At 41.0% G+C, this 13,612-nt stretch overlaps 1 protein-coding gene across 3 annotated transcripts in view; it reads left to right on the top strand.

Annotated features, from left to right (window-relative positions):
- Positions 1-13,612, top strand: part of SLC12A6 (solute carrier family 12 member 6) — a gene marked incomplete at both ends in the record, with an annotated part of 124,191 nt that overhangs the window by 85,314 nt on the left and 25,265 nt on the right. For all 3 annotated transcript variants that reach the window (XM_080706950.1, XM_080706949.1, XM_080706951.1), the window contains 5 exons: positions 2,739-2,885; positions 5,721-5,775; positions 6,274-6,404; positions 6,997-7,238; positions 12,917-13,131. In XM_080706950.1, the coding sequence (XP_080563076.1) occupies positions 2,739-2,885; positions 5,721-5,775; positions 6,274-6,404; positions 6,997-7,238; positions 12,917-13,131 (790 nt within the window). The remainder of the gene's footprint in view (positions 1-2,738; positions 2,886-5,720; positions 5,776-6,273; positions 6,405-6,996; positions 7,239-12,916; positions 13,132-13,612) is intronic.

The raw sequence follows: 13,612 nt of genomic DNA, 5'->3' as shown, positions 1-13,612 counted from the left end.
GGGTTCCACTCCCAGTACCACATAAATAAATAAATAAATAAATAAATAAATAAATAAATAAATAAATAAAATGCTAAACACCAGTTTCTCTTTAAATATGGGCAAATACACATAATTTAGTTTTGTAGTTGTTAAGTTCTTTTTCTTTTTCTTCTCTCTCTTTTTTTTTTTTTTTGGTGGTACTGGGGTTCCTGGAAGCCCTCCTTCCTCCGGGCTACACTCCCAGACCTATTTTATATTTTTGAAACAGGGTCTCTTACGCCAGCAGGGCTGGCTTCGAACCTGCGCGATCCTCCTGTCTCCTGTCTCTGGCTAAATTGGTTTTTTAAAATGCTAAACACTGCCTGGCATGGTGGCTCACACTTGTAATCCCCTCGCCTGGGTTCAAAGCTAGAATTAACTACTTAGGCTCTCAGCAACTTAGTGAGACCCTGTTTCCAAATAAAATATAAAATGGATCTGGGAGTATAGCCCGGAGGTAGAAAGGCCTGGGTTCCACTCCCAGTACCACATAAATAAATAAATAAATAAATAAATAAATAAATAAATAAATAAATAAATAAATAAATAAAATGCTAAACACCAGTTTCTCTTTAAATATGGGCAAATACACATAATTTAGTTTTGTAGTTGTTAAGTTCTTTTTCTTTTTCTTCTCTCTCTCTTTTTTTTTTTTTTTTTGGTGGTACTGGGGTTCCTGGAAGCCCTCCTTCCTCCAGGCTACACTCCCAGACCTATTTTATATTTTTGAAACAGGGTCTCTTACGCCAGCAGGGCTGGCTTCGAACCTGTGCGATCCTCCTGTCTCCGCCTCCCAAGCGCGGGGATTACAAGCGTGCGCCACCACGCCCGGCTTTTTTTTTTTTGGTGGGCCTGGGGATGGAACCCATTTGACCTCTGAGCTACACCCCCGTCCAATTTTTTTATTCTTTATTTTGAAACAGGGTCTCACTGAATTGCAGAGGGCTTCACTAAGTAGCTGAGGCTCTCTGTGAACCACGATCCTCTGTTCTCAGCCTCCCAAATGCTGGGATTACAAGCGTGTGCCACCACACCTGGTGATCTTTATTTTTTTATTTTTGTTTTTCTTACAGTACTAAGGTTGTAACCCCGGGGCATTCTACCTCTGAGCTACACCCCAGTCCTGTTTTTTATTCTTTTATTTTGAAACAGGATCTGAGTTGCAAATGGCCTCACTAAGTAGTTGAGGGTATCTGCAAACCACAGTCCTCCAGTTTCAGCCTCCCGAATGCTAGGATAACAAGTGTGCGCCACCACACCTGGCTTGTTCAGCTCTTTAGAAGGGTAAAATGTCCCATCATTCTTCATTTCCTCATACTTCATTTTCTAACTACTTTGAAGGATTTATACCTAATTCTAAAGGATTTCTATAAAGTAATTATTCAAGCCGGGCATGGTGGCGCACGCTTATAATCTCAGCATTCAGGAGGCTGAGACAGGATGATCACAGTTCAAAGACAGCCACAGATACTTAGTGAGGCCCTCTGCAACTTAGTGAGACCCTGTTTCAAAATAAAGAATAAAAAATAGGGCTGGGGGTGTAGCTCAGAGGTCAAATGCTCCTGGGTTCCATCCCCAAACCCACAAAAATAATAAATAAATAAATAAAGTAATAAAGTAATTATTCTGTTTTAAAATGAAAAGACAGCCAGGCATGGTGGCACACGCTTGTAATCCCCGCGCTTGGGAGGCTGAGACAGGAGGATCGCTCAGGTTCGAAGCCAGCCTCAGCTACTTAGTGAGGCTCTCAGCAACTTAGTGAGACCCTGTTTCCAAATAAAATATAAAATAGGTCTGGGAGTATAGCCCGGAGGTAGAAAGCCTCTGGGTTTCATTCCCAGTACCCAAAGCCAAAACAAAAACAAAAACAAAAATGAAATGAAAAGAGAAATCTAACAGCTTTGAAGATGGGAGAATTTTAAATTGTTGGGTGTGTACTTGAAAATGTATTCATGGCCAATAAATAAATAATATACATAGGCCAAAAGTGCCTGTGTATAATAAAAATGTGAGCATCAATGCAAAGTAAAATTTAGCTCTAGAAATAATAGAAGTATGGTAACAGACTATTCTTTTGTGTGTGTGTGGTACTGGGTGAGGAACCCAGAGGCTTTTCTACCTTTGGGCTATACTCCCAGACCTACTTTATATTTTATTCGGAAACAGGGTCTCACTAAGTTGCTGAGAGCCTCACTAAGTACCTGAGGATGGCTTCAAAACTATGTGATCCTCCTGTCTCAGCCTCCCAAGTGCTGGGATTTCAAGTGTGCGCCACCATGCCCGGCAGTAATAGACCATTCTAAGGCTGAGATTTATATGTGTCGTTTGAAGATATTGCTCAATTTGTTATCTCTGCTTTGAGATTAATATTGTAGTTAGGAAGCAAATTTTTATAAAAAACATACAAATTTTTTTTGTGTGTGTATGTGGTACTGGGGGTAGAACCCAGAGGCTTTCTACCTCCAGGCTATACTCCCAGATCTTTTTCATATTTTATTTGGAAACAGGGTCTCACTAAGTTGCTGAGAGCCTCACTAAGTAGCTGAGGCTGGCTTCGAACCTGAGCGATCCTCCTGTCTCAGCCTCCCAAGCGCGGGGATTACAAGCGTGTGCCACCACGCCCGGCTTTACAAAATTTTAAAATAAATTAAAAACTAAAAAGCCTCTCTTATGAATGACTATATATTTCTTTTTAATTCTGTTTACATTTTTTCCAGACTCCCCAAATGGGTACCTTTATGGGTGTCTACCTCCCATGTCTACAGAATATTTTTGGAGTGATCCTCTTTCTGCGCCTTACGTGGGTGGTTGGCACCGCCGGAGTTCTTCAGGCCTTTGCAATTGTCCTAATCTGCTGCTGCTGTGTGAGTTCTAACTAGCTCCAGGAACATTGCAATTTCTCAAGAATATATGCACTTGATCTTTTGGGGAAGAAAACAAAGAATACTTGGAAAGATTCATGGTCTCAACAGGAGAAATTATTCTGATATTAAAATCTTAAGGATTTTCATTTATTTAATGCCAGTTACTCACTGATGTGTTAGAAATAGTAGATGATAAAGCCCCTATCTTCAAGGGATCCAAATTATTGGAGCTTAATGGCAGTAGTTTTGATGGAAAATAAAATAGAAAATATAATGCACTGTTCCAATATGTATTGAGAAACAAAATTGACAGTGATTTCGGGCAGTAGGGTATATTTGGGTCTGGTTGAGTTTTGGTTTTGAAGTCCCTCCCATGTCCCTTGTCCCTTCCCTAGAATGCAGCTGTTCTTTCCAGGTCTCTGTCCCCTGTACTGAGAACATCCCAGTCTTCTGCTAACTCCTCATTTTTATATGTCCCAGCTATATCTGTCAGTGTTATTGCAGGCTTCTACTGTCCTCTTACTCCTGTCACCATGTTATCCTCTCCCTGTGCATTATGCTCAGCTGAGCACTACACAAAGTAGGTTAACAAAAATAGTCCAGTACTATTCATAACAATGACTGTTTTGTTTGTGTGTTTGTTTGTTTTGTGGTACTGAGGATTGAACCCTGGGACATTCTACCTTCGAGCTACACCCGGGTCCTATTATTTATTTATTTATTTATTTATTTATTTTGGTAGTATTGGGGTTTCTGGAAACCCTTCTACCTCTGGGCTAATTTATTTTATTTCCAAATAAAAATTATAAAATAGGTCTGGGAGGAAACTCTCAGACCTATTTTATACTTTTTATTTGGAAATAGGGTCTCTTAAGCCAGCAAGCCTGGCTTCAAACCTGCGCAATCCTCCTGTCTCTGCCTCCCAAGTGTGGAGATTACAAGTGTGCACCACCACGCCCGGCTTTTTTTTTTAATGGTACTGGGGGTGGAACCCAGGGGCTTTTCTACCTCCAGGCTATACTCCCAGACCTATTTTAAATTTTATTTGGTAACAGGGTCTCACTAAGTTGCTGAGAGCCTCACTAAGTAGCTGAGGCTGGCTTCAAACCTGTGCGATCCTCCTGTCTTGACCTCCCAAGCGCGGGTATTACAAGTTTGCGCCACCACGCCTGGCTTTTATTCTTTATTTTGAAACAGGGTTTCCTTGAGTTGCAAAGGGTGTCATTAAATAGCTGAGACTATACGCAAACCGTGATCCTTCTGTCTCAGCCTCCCAAATGCTGGGATTACATGCGTGTGCCACTAGGCCTGGCTTTATAACAATGTTAACTACCATTTTATTTTTCCAGTTTCTCAGGCTTGAAAATTCAAAGCCATATTTTTTTTACTCTTTGGTTGCCTCTCTTCCATCTAATCAACTATTAAGGCCAATCCGCTTTCTCTGAAATCTCTTATGTTCATCTTTTTTTTTTCTTTTTTCTTTTTGTGGTACTAGGGATTAAACACAGGGGCATTCTACCTTCGAGCTACACCCCCAGCCCTATTTCATATTATTATTTGGAAATAGGGTCTTGCCCTAAGTTGTTGAGAATATCGCTAAATTGCTGAAACTGGCTTCAAACCAACAATTCTCCTGCCTCAGTCTCCCCAAGTACTGGGATTACAGGTGTACACCAACATGCATGGCCACATTCAACCCTTTCTATTCCCACTACTACCACTATTGTTTGTTTGTTTGTTTGTTTGTTTGTTTTGGTGGTACTGGAGGTGGAACCCAGGGGCTTTCTACCTCCGTGCTATACTCCCAGACCTATTTTATACATTATTTGGAAACAGGGTCTCCCTAAGTTGCTGAGAGCCTCACTAAGTAGCTGAAGCTGGCTTCGAACCTGTGCATTCCTCCTGTCTCAGCCTCCCAAGTGCTGGGATTACAAGCGTGCACCACCGTGCCTGGCTCTGTAGTTTATTTTTTAATATGCATATATTGGTACATTATAGTCTGACATCATAATGTAAAGCATGTCTACAGTGACATACATGCACATGGCACGTGGTAGCCCCCACTCCTGCCTCCCCATCTTCCCCCTTCCCAACACAGTGTACTAAGATTGACATTGGTATTTTCACATATGTACACATAGTCAGTGGTAGTAATTTCATTAATGAACCTCACTTTTTCCCCCTCCCCTTTCCTTATACCACTTCTCTGGCTCCACTGACATTTCTCCTTCATTATCTGGAGTCCTCCTAGTATACAGAGAAAACATATGACCCTTCACTTTCTGTGATTGGCTAACCTCACTTAACCTAATGTTCGCTGTTTTTTTTTGTTTGTTTGTTTGTTTGTTTGTGCATCTGGGAATGGAACCCAGGGGCATTCAACCTCCGAGCTACACCCCTGCCATATTTTTTATTCTTTTGTTTGTTTGTTTGTTTGTTTGTTTTTTGTTGTTGTTTTGTGGTACTGGGGATAGAACCCTTCTACCTCTGGGCTATGCTCCCCAGCAAGGCTGGCTTCAAACCTGCGCAATCCTCCTGTCTCCACTTCTCAAGCGCAGGGATTACAAGCATGTGCCACCATGCCCGACATTTATTCTTTACTTAGAAACAGGGTCTCACTAAGTTGCGGAGGGCCTCACTAAGTAGCTGAGGCTGACCATGAACCATGATCCTCCTATCTCAGCCTCCCAAGTGCTGGGATTACAAGCGTGCACCATTATGCCTGGCCAAAAGTAGGTAGTTTTAAATGTGTATTAAATGCTGTGAGGTCCAGATGGGGGAGTAATACAGAAATGTCAGCCTAACTCATAACCATATTCTCCTTTCTCTCTACAGACAATGTTGACTGCTATCTCCATGAGTGCCATTGCAACTAATGGAGTGGTTCCAGGTCAGTGGGCCAGGCTTGGAACTCAGGGATAGTGTGTTTATGCCATAGAGCCAGAGGTTCAAGTTTTTAAGGAATAGGATACTATTGTATTAGTGTATTGTTCTGTACTACAGTAGAATAACAGTCTATAAGTCATAGAGGCTAGTAGGTCTTCTTTAAAAGCTCATTATTTTCTAGACTACAGTACTTTAATTTTAGTCACATTCTTAGCTCCCTCTAATTAGAATATATTTTATTGGCTATCTCATGCTTATAATAAACATTCTCTGGTTTTTCTAATACTGGCAAAATGTATTACTTCATGCGGAGCATTTGAGGTGCAGTATATCCTGCAATAAAGGTTTTATCTTTTAACTTCCCACTAGCAGATCTACTTTTTGTCACATTCAGGCTTTTCAAATGCCTGTGACATTTTATTCTTCATGCATCTGCTCATTGTTCTTATTTGTGACTTGTTTATGTTTCTCTTACTAATTTACCTTGTATTTTGTCTTTTAGCTGGGGGATCATACTTTATGATTTCCCGGGCACTGGGCCCAGAGTTTGGAGGGGCCGTTGGCCTCTGTTTTTATCTCGGTACCACATTTGCAGCAGCCATGTATATCCTTGGTGCCATTGAAATTTTTCTCGTGAGTACTGACTTAACTGTGGTCTACAATATAGGAAAGATAAAGATTTATTTTGTTTTTTAATATAAAAGATTAAGTGAGATCATCTATAAGAATCAATCAGGTGATTGCTAACCTGTTACTGGGTTCTTATTTTGAATAGGAGACAGAAAGGTTGAGGTATCCTTTGTCTGCCTATCCTTCTCCTCCGCTCTGCCTCCTCAACCAAAAAATTAAATTCTGGGAGGCAACACTTGTACCAATGGGGGAGAAGTAAAATGAAGTGTACCTTTTTTATATATCTTTATCCCAATAAAGTAAAATGTTTTTTATTTCTCTATTCAAATTTTCTATATGTCTCTTAAAATATTAATTTATTCATTTTCCCCATTTGGAAATTTAGCTATCAGAACTGCAAAGAGATTAAAAAAAAAAATCCATGGTGTATCCCATTGTTGTAGGCATATCTGATTCAAGTAGGAATTAGGCTAATTCTCCAGTCATTCTGGGTTTCAGCTTTGCTTTCCTTCATGAAATCAAATGCAAACTATGACAGCCCTTTTACTTGATTCTGTTTAAATAACCTCATTGTCTTCTTTCTTTGGCTAACCAGGTATACATTGTCCCCCGGGCTGCCATCTTTCGCAGTGACGATGCCCTCAAGGAATCAGCAGCCATGCTAAACAACATGCGTGTCTATGGCACAGCCTTCTTGGTCCTCATGGTACTGGTGGTTTTCATTGGCGTCCGCTATGTGAACAAGTTCGCCTCACTTTTCCTGGCCTGTGTCATTGTGTCCATCTTGGCCATCTACGCGGGAGCCATCAAGTCTTCCTTTGCCCCACCACACTTCCCGTATGTATCTGTCCCTTGACGTAGCCATCACTGTGCAGTAATTGACTCTCTGGTAGTGTGATCATTTCAACCAGAATTTTATAGAGTCTCTCTGAAATTTTCTGTTGGCTCAGTTATCTGGCAGGAAGCATCCCAGCAAATAGCATTTTATTGGACCTGTTTCCTGTTCTTATGTCCCTAGCATAAAAAAAACTAACACCTGGGGCCATCACTCAGATACTTAACTAGGTTTTTCCTCCTGATGATTGTTCATATTTGAATTATTCATGAAGGACTTTATACAAACAATATGGTCATTGCCAGAAGCCTTTGTAAGGTTTTGTTTTTGGTGGTACTACCTCCGGGCTACACTCCCAGGCCTATTTTTATATTTTTATTTGGAAACAAGGTCTCTTAAGCCAGCGAGGCCGGCTTCAAACATGTGCAATCCTCCTGTCTCCGCCTCCCAAGTGCAGGGATTACAAGCGTGCGCCACCACGCCCAGCTAGATTTCTTTTATTAATGAAAAACAACAGTGAAAAAGAATCCTAAACTCTTACCTAATTGTTTAAAAGTTTTATTGTGTCTTAGTATTGTGGCAAGAATTTCTAGTTACAAAATAAAGGAAACAAATATATCGCCTGCATTTATCTATGTATGTAAATAATATTACTTGTCATAAGTAGTGCAGGTATCTTTTTTTTTTTTTTGGTGGTACTGGGGTTCCTGGAAACCCTTCTACCTCTGCGCTATACTCCCAGACCTAATTATACTTTTAATTTGGAAACAGGGTCTCGTAAGTCAGTATGGCTGGCTTCAAACCTGCGCAATCCTCCTGCTTCCACCTCCCAAGCGCAGGGATTACAAGCGTGCGCCACCGCGCCCGGCATTAACATGTACTTTTAAAGAATGGACTTGTGTGGATCTCTCATTCACAGGCTCACCTGTTTTCCCTTGGATTAGTGGTACAGGGACAAGCCAGCTCTAAGTGCTGTCTGTAATCTTGTTTTGAAGGTTGTGTTTAAAAAGTCATCTGGGTCATCTAGAGATCAAATTCCTTGGGGAGTGGTGGTGCACACTTGTAATCCCAGCCTTTGGGAAGCTCAGACAGGAGGATTGCAGTTTGTAGACAGCCTCAGGTATTTAGGCCCTTTGCAACTCAGTGATACCTTGTTTCAAAAATAAAATAAAATAAAAAAATAGGGCTGGGGGTGTGGCTTGGAGCTAGAGTGCCCCTGGATTCCATCCCCAGTACCACAAAAACAAAAAGCAGCCAGGCATGGTGGCACACGTTCGTAATCCCAGCATTCGGGAGGCTGAGACAAGAGGATCGCAGTTTGTGGACAGCCTTCGCTACTTACTGAGGCCCTCCACAAAAAGAACTAAAATAAAAATAGGGAAGTGGGTGTAGCTTGGAGGTCAAATGTCCCTGGGTTCCATCACCAGACCTGAAAGAAAAAAGAAAAGAAAAAAACCTTAGTCCTATGTGATTTTAACCAGATTACAGACAAATGGGTTTTTTTCTTTTTTTGTGTGGTACTGGGAATTGAACCCAGGGGCATTCTACCTCTGAGCCACACCCCTGAAGTCCTATTTTATTTTTTATTTGGAAACAGGGTCTCACTAAGTTGCAGAGGGCTTCACGAGGTTGCTGAGGCTGGCCGTGAACCCATGATTCTCCTGTCTCCCACTCCCAAGTACTGGGATTACATGTGTGCACCACCATACCCAGACAAATTGATTTTTTATAATTAAAAAAAACAGGTCCAGTGAGGTCAGTGACTTGCTCCAAAGGTCATTAATGGCAGAGCAAGAACTGTCATTTCCTGACTCCTACCCAGATGTCCTCTTTGTCATGCTGTATGGTGTCAGTAATAGAGTCCATCACAGATTGTTAGACTGCTTATCTATGAGCATAAAATACCTGGAGATCCTTTTAACATTAATCAAAGTTCTAAAGGCAATATTTTGGCTGTATCTCAACTTGGGAAATAACATTTTGCCTCAGATTCTCCTTTGGGGTTTTTATTTATTTATTTATTTATTTATTTATTTATTTATTGTGGTGTGTGTGTGTGTGTGTGTGTGTGTGTGTGTGTGTGTGTTGCTAGGGATTGAACCCCGGGGCATTCTACCTCTGAGCTACACCCCCAGCCCTATTTTTTATTCTTTACTTTGAAACAAGGTCTCACTGAGTTGCAGAGGGCCTCACTAAGTAGCTGAGGCTGTCTGTGAACCACCATCCTTCTATCTCAGCCTCCCAAATGCTGGGATTACAAGTCTGCACCACCATGCCCGCCTTTCTCATTTATTTATGTATTTATGTATTTATTTATTTTGTGTGTGTGTGTGTGTGTGTGTGTGTGTGTGTGTGTGTGTGTTACTGGGGGTGGAACCCAGGGACTTTTCTCCCTCCGGGCTATACTCCCAGACCTATTTTATATTTTATTTGGAAACAGGGTCTCACTAAGTTGCTGAGAGCCTCTCTAAGTAGCTGAGGCTGGATTCGAACCTGTGTGATCCTCCTGTCTCAGCCTCCCTAGTGCTGTGATTACAAGCATGTGACACCACACCTGGCTCTCCTTTTTTTTTTTTTTTTTGTGGGTTTGGGGATGGAACCCAGAGGCATTCGACCCCCAAGCTATATTGCCTGCCCTATTTTTTATTCTTTTTTTTTTTTTTTTTTTTTTTTTTTTTTTGGTGGTACTGGGGGTGGAACCCAGAGGCTTTCTACCCCCGGGCTACACTCCCAGACCTATTTGGAAACAGGGTCTCACTAAATTGCTGAGAGCCTCACTAAGTAGCTGAGGCTGGCTTTGAACCTGTGCGATGCTGTCTCAGCCTCCCAAGCGCGGGGATTACAAGCGTGCGCCACCACGCCCGGCTTTATTCTTTATTTTGAAACAGGGTCTCACCAAGTTGTGTAGGGCCTCACTAAGTAGCTGAGGTTGTTCGTGAACCGAGATCCTCCTTTCTTAGCCTCCCAAATGCTGGGATTACATGCCTGTACCACAAACCTGGCTTTCTTCTTCTTTTTAAATTGGAAACAAGTTATAATATTGGGAGAAAGCAATAGTAATTTCTTTAAACTTCCAACAAAACAAGGCAAAACCCTAGAGAAATACATGAAACAAAACTGGGAACTGTTGGGAGTTGTCAAATCTGAGTAAATGGTACATGGTTCATTAGGTTTATATGTAGTTGCTTGGCAAATGTTTAAAAGTTGCCCAGTTCCACTGAAGAGGTATTTTAACTATGGGTATTATATTTCTTTGTTTATATCTTTGGGTCAAAGAAGAATAAAATCAGAAAGAAAAATAAAATAATATTTATATTATCCTTAAATTCTCTTACTCCCACTGAGTCTCAAAAACACATGTTCCACTGAGTTCAAAAACAGTTTTCTCTTGGACATAGAGGAATTTGATTTTTAATCCTAGCCAAGCTGTCTTCCTCACAGTAATAGCTAGAAGGTTTTAAAAAAAATTTTTTTTCAGTACTGGGGATGGAAGTCAGAGGCATTCTACCTCCAAGCTACACCCTCAGCCCTACTTTTTATTCTTTATTTTGAAACAGGATCTCACAGAGTTGCAAAGGGCCTCACTAAGTACCTGAGGCTGTGAACCATGATCCTCCTGTCTCAGCCTCCCAAATGCTCTGATTACAAGTGTGCACCACCACGCCCAGCTGAGGTTTAACATTTCTAAGAGAATGCTATGGATACAAGGGTTTTCTTGACAAAAAAAGAAAAAACCATTTAAAAAATAAGAACAGCCAGGTGTCGTGGTACACACTTGTGATCCCAGTATTTGGGAGGCTTAGGAGGATCCTAGGTTCATGGCCAGCCTCAGTTACTTAGTGAGTTTAGTGAGGCCCTTTGCAACTTAGTGAGCCCCTGTTTCAAAATGAATAAAAAATAAGGCTGGGAGTGTAGCTTGGAGATAGAATGCCCCTGGGTGGGCTCAATCCCCAGTACTGCAAAATAAAACAAAAAACAAAGTACTCCAGTATTTTTTTTTTTGACATAACAATTAATAACCTAACATCTTGGGAAGAGTCAGCCTAAAGTCTTCCAGTGATTCCTGTGTAGCAGCAATAATTCTGTCACTGTCACCTACCACCTATATGACCTTGGGCAGTGTACTTCATCTTCCTAAATTCAGTTCTCCCATCCACAAAATAGAAATACTACTACATTGTGAGATCACTGAAAGGATTAAATTGGCAGAAAATTTAAGTCATCATTCACAGTAGTGTCAATAAATATTAATTCCAGCTGGGCGTGGTGGCGCACGCTTGTAATCCCAGCATTTGGGAGGCTGAAACAGGAGGATTGCTGTTCACAGGCAGCCCCAGCTACTAAGTGAGGCCCTTTGCAACTCAGTGAGACCCTGTTTCAAAATAAAGAATAAAAAATAGGGCTGGGAATATAGCTTAGAGGTAGAATGCCCCTCTCAGTTCCATCCCCAGTACTGCAAAAAATAAATAAATAAATATTAATTCCTTTCCTACCTCCTATGACCATAGAAGCTTTTAGAGATGAGATTTTTTTCCTATATGAATGTGTGTTCCCCTTATATTTATTTATTTATTCATTTGTAATTGGGGCTTAACCCAGGAAAATTCTACTTCCAAGATACAATTTTAGTCCTATTTTATTTTATTTTTCTAATTCTTTGTTTATTTTTGGTACCTCTGAGCTATACCCCATGCCCTATTATATATATATATATATTTTTTTTTTTTTCCTGGTACTAGGGGTAGAACCCAGGGGCATTCTACCTCTGAGCTACACCCCCAGCCCTATTTTTTATTTTGAAACGGTCTCACTGAGTTGTGAAGGGCATCACTAAATAGCTGAGGCTGTCTATGAACCATGATCCTCCTGTCTCAGCCTCCCTAGTGCTGGGATTACAAGCATGCACTACCACGCCTGGCTTCCTATTTTATATTTTGAAATAGGGTCTCACTAAATTGCTGAGGGCCTCTCTAAATTGTTGTGGCTGGTCTCAAACCTGCCATCTTTCTGTCTTAGACTCTCAAGTCCTGGGTTTACAGGCATGTTCCACCACACTTAGCTTTTATTTCTTTATTTTGAAACCTGGTCATGCCGGGTGTGGTGGCACACACCTAGAACCTGCAGTCCTCCTGTTTCAGCCTCCCAAGTACTGGGAGGACTACCAGCATGTGCCACCACACCAGTTTTTCTTTTTGTTTTTTAATTATATTTTTTCAGCAGGCATGATGGCACGTTATAATCCCAGTACTTGGGAGGCTGAGATAGGAGGATCACAGGTTTGAGGACAGCCTCAGCAAGTAATGAGACCCATTGACATAGTGAGGCCTTCTTTCAAAATAAAATAAAAGAGCCAGGCATGGTGGCACATGCTTGTAATCCCAGTATTTGGGAGGCTAAGATATGAGGATTGCAGGTTCATGGCCAACCTCAGCACTTGTGAGGCCCTCTGCAACTTAGTGAGACCCTGTCACAAAATAAAGGATAAAAATAGGGGTAGAATGCCCCTGAGTTCAATCCTCAGTACTGCAGAACAATAAATAAATAAATAGATAATATAGATAGGTCGGTCTGGGGTGTATCTCAGAGGTAAAATGCCTCTTGATTTCATCCCCAGTACCACAAATTAATTAATTAAAAATGTTATTTTGTTTGCTCTTTCTCTCTATTTGTTTTCATTTAGGGTGTGCATGTTGGGTAACCGTACCCTATCATCAAGACACATTGATGTTTGCTCTAAGACCAAGGAAATCAACAACATGACAGTACCATCCAAGTTATGGGGCTTCTTCTGTAACTCAAGCCAATTTTTCAATGCCACCTGTGATGAATACTTTGTTCACAATAATGTCACTTCAGTCCAGGGCATTCCTGGGTTGGCTAGTGGTATCATTACAGGTAAGTTTGAGGTTATTAGATATGTTTTTTATTCTCTAAGGAAAATAGACTTTCTCACCTTAGACTCTTATTATCCATGAAGACACACCTCCACAGTCGACACTCAGCCTGTAAGTGTGTGTGTTATTTGTGTGGCACTGGGAAATAAACCCAGGGGCATTCTACTTTGGAGCCATACCCTCAGCCCATTTTATTTTTTCATTTTGAAACAGGGTCTCACTAAGTGATGGAGGCTTCACTGAGTTACTGAAACTGTCCTTGAACCTGTGATCCTCCTGTCTTACCCTCCCAAGTACTGGGATTACAGCTGCGTACCACCATTCCCAGCTTGGCACACAGTTCATTCAACATATTTCTACTTTTCTATTAATAAAATTATCCTATTTGAGATTCCCTTGCACAGTGTTATCTGTTAACATTTATCTCCTTTTGAGCAAAGCTCAGAAAATCTGTCCTTTGGATGAAATATTTAATGTATTCA

The sequence above is a fragment of the Muscardinus avellanarius genome, assembly GCF_963383645.1.
Source record: "Muscardinus avellanarius genome assembly, chromosome: 12".
Lineage (NCBI taxonomy): Eukaryota > Metazoa > Chordata > Mammalia > Rodentia > Gliridae > Muscardinus > Muscardinus avellanarius.
The sequence above is the reverse complement of the archived record's forward strand: the minus strand, read 5'-3'. Positions and strand labels throughout refer to the sequence as shown.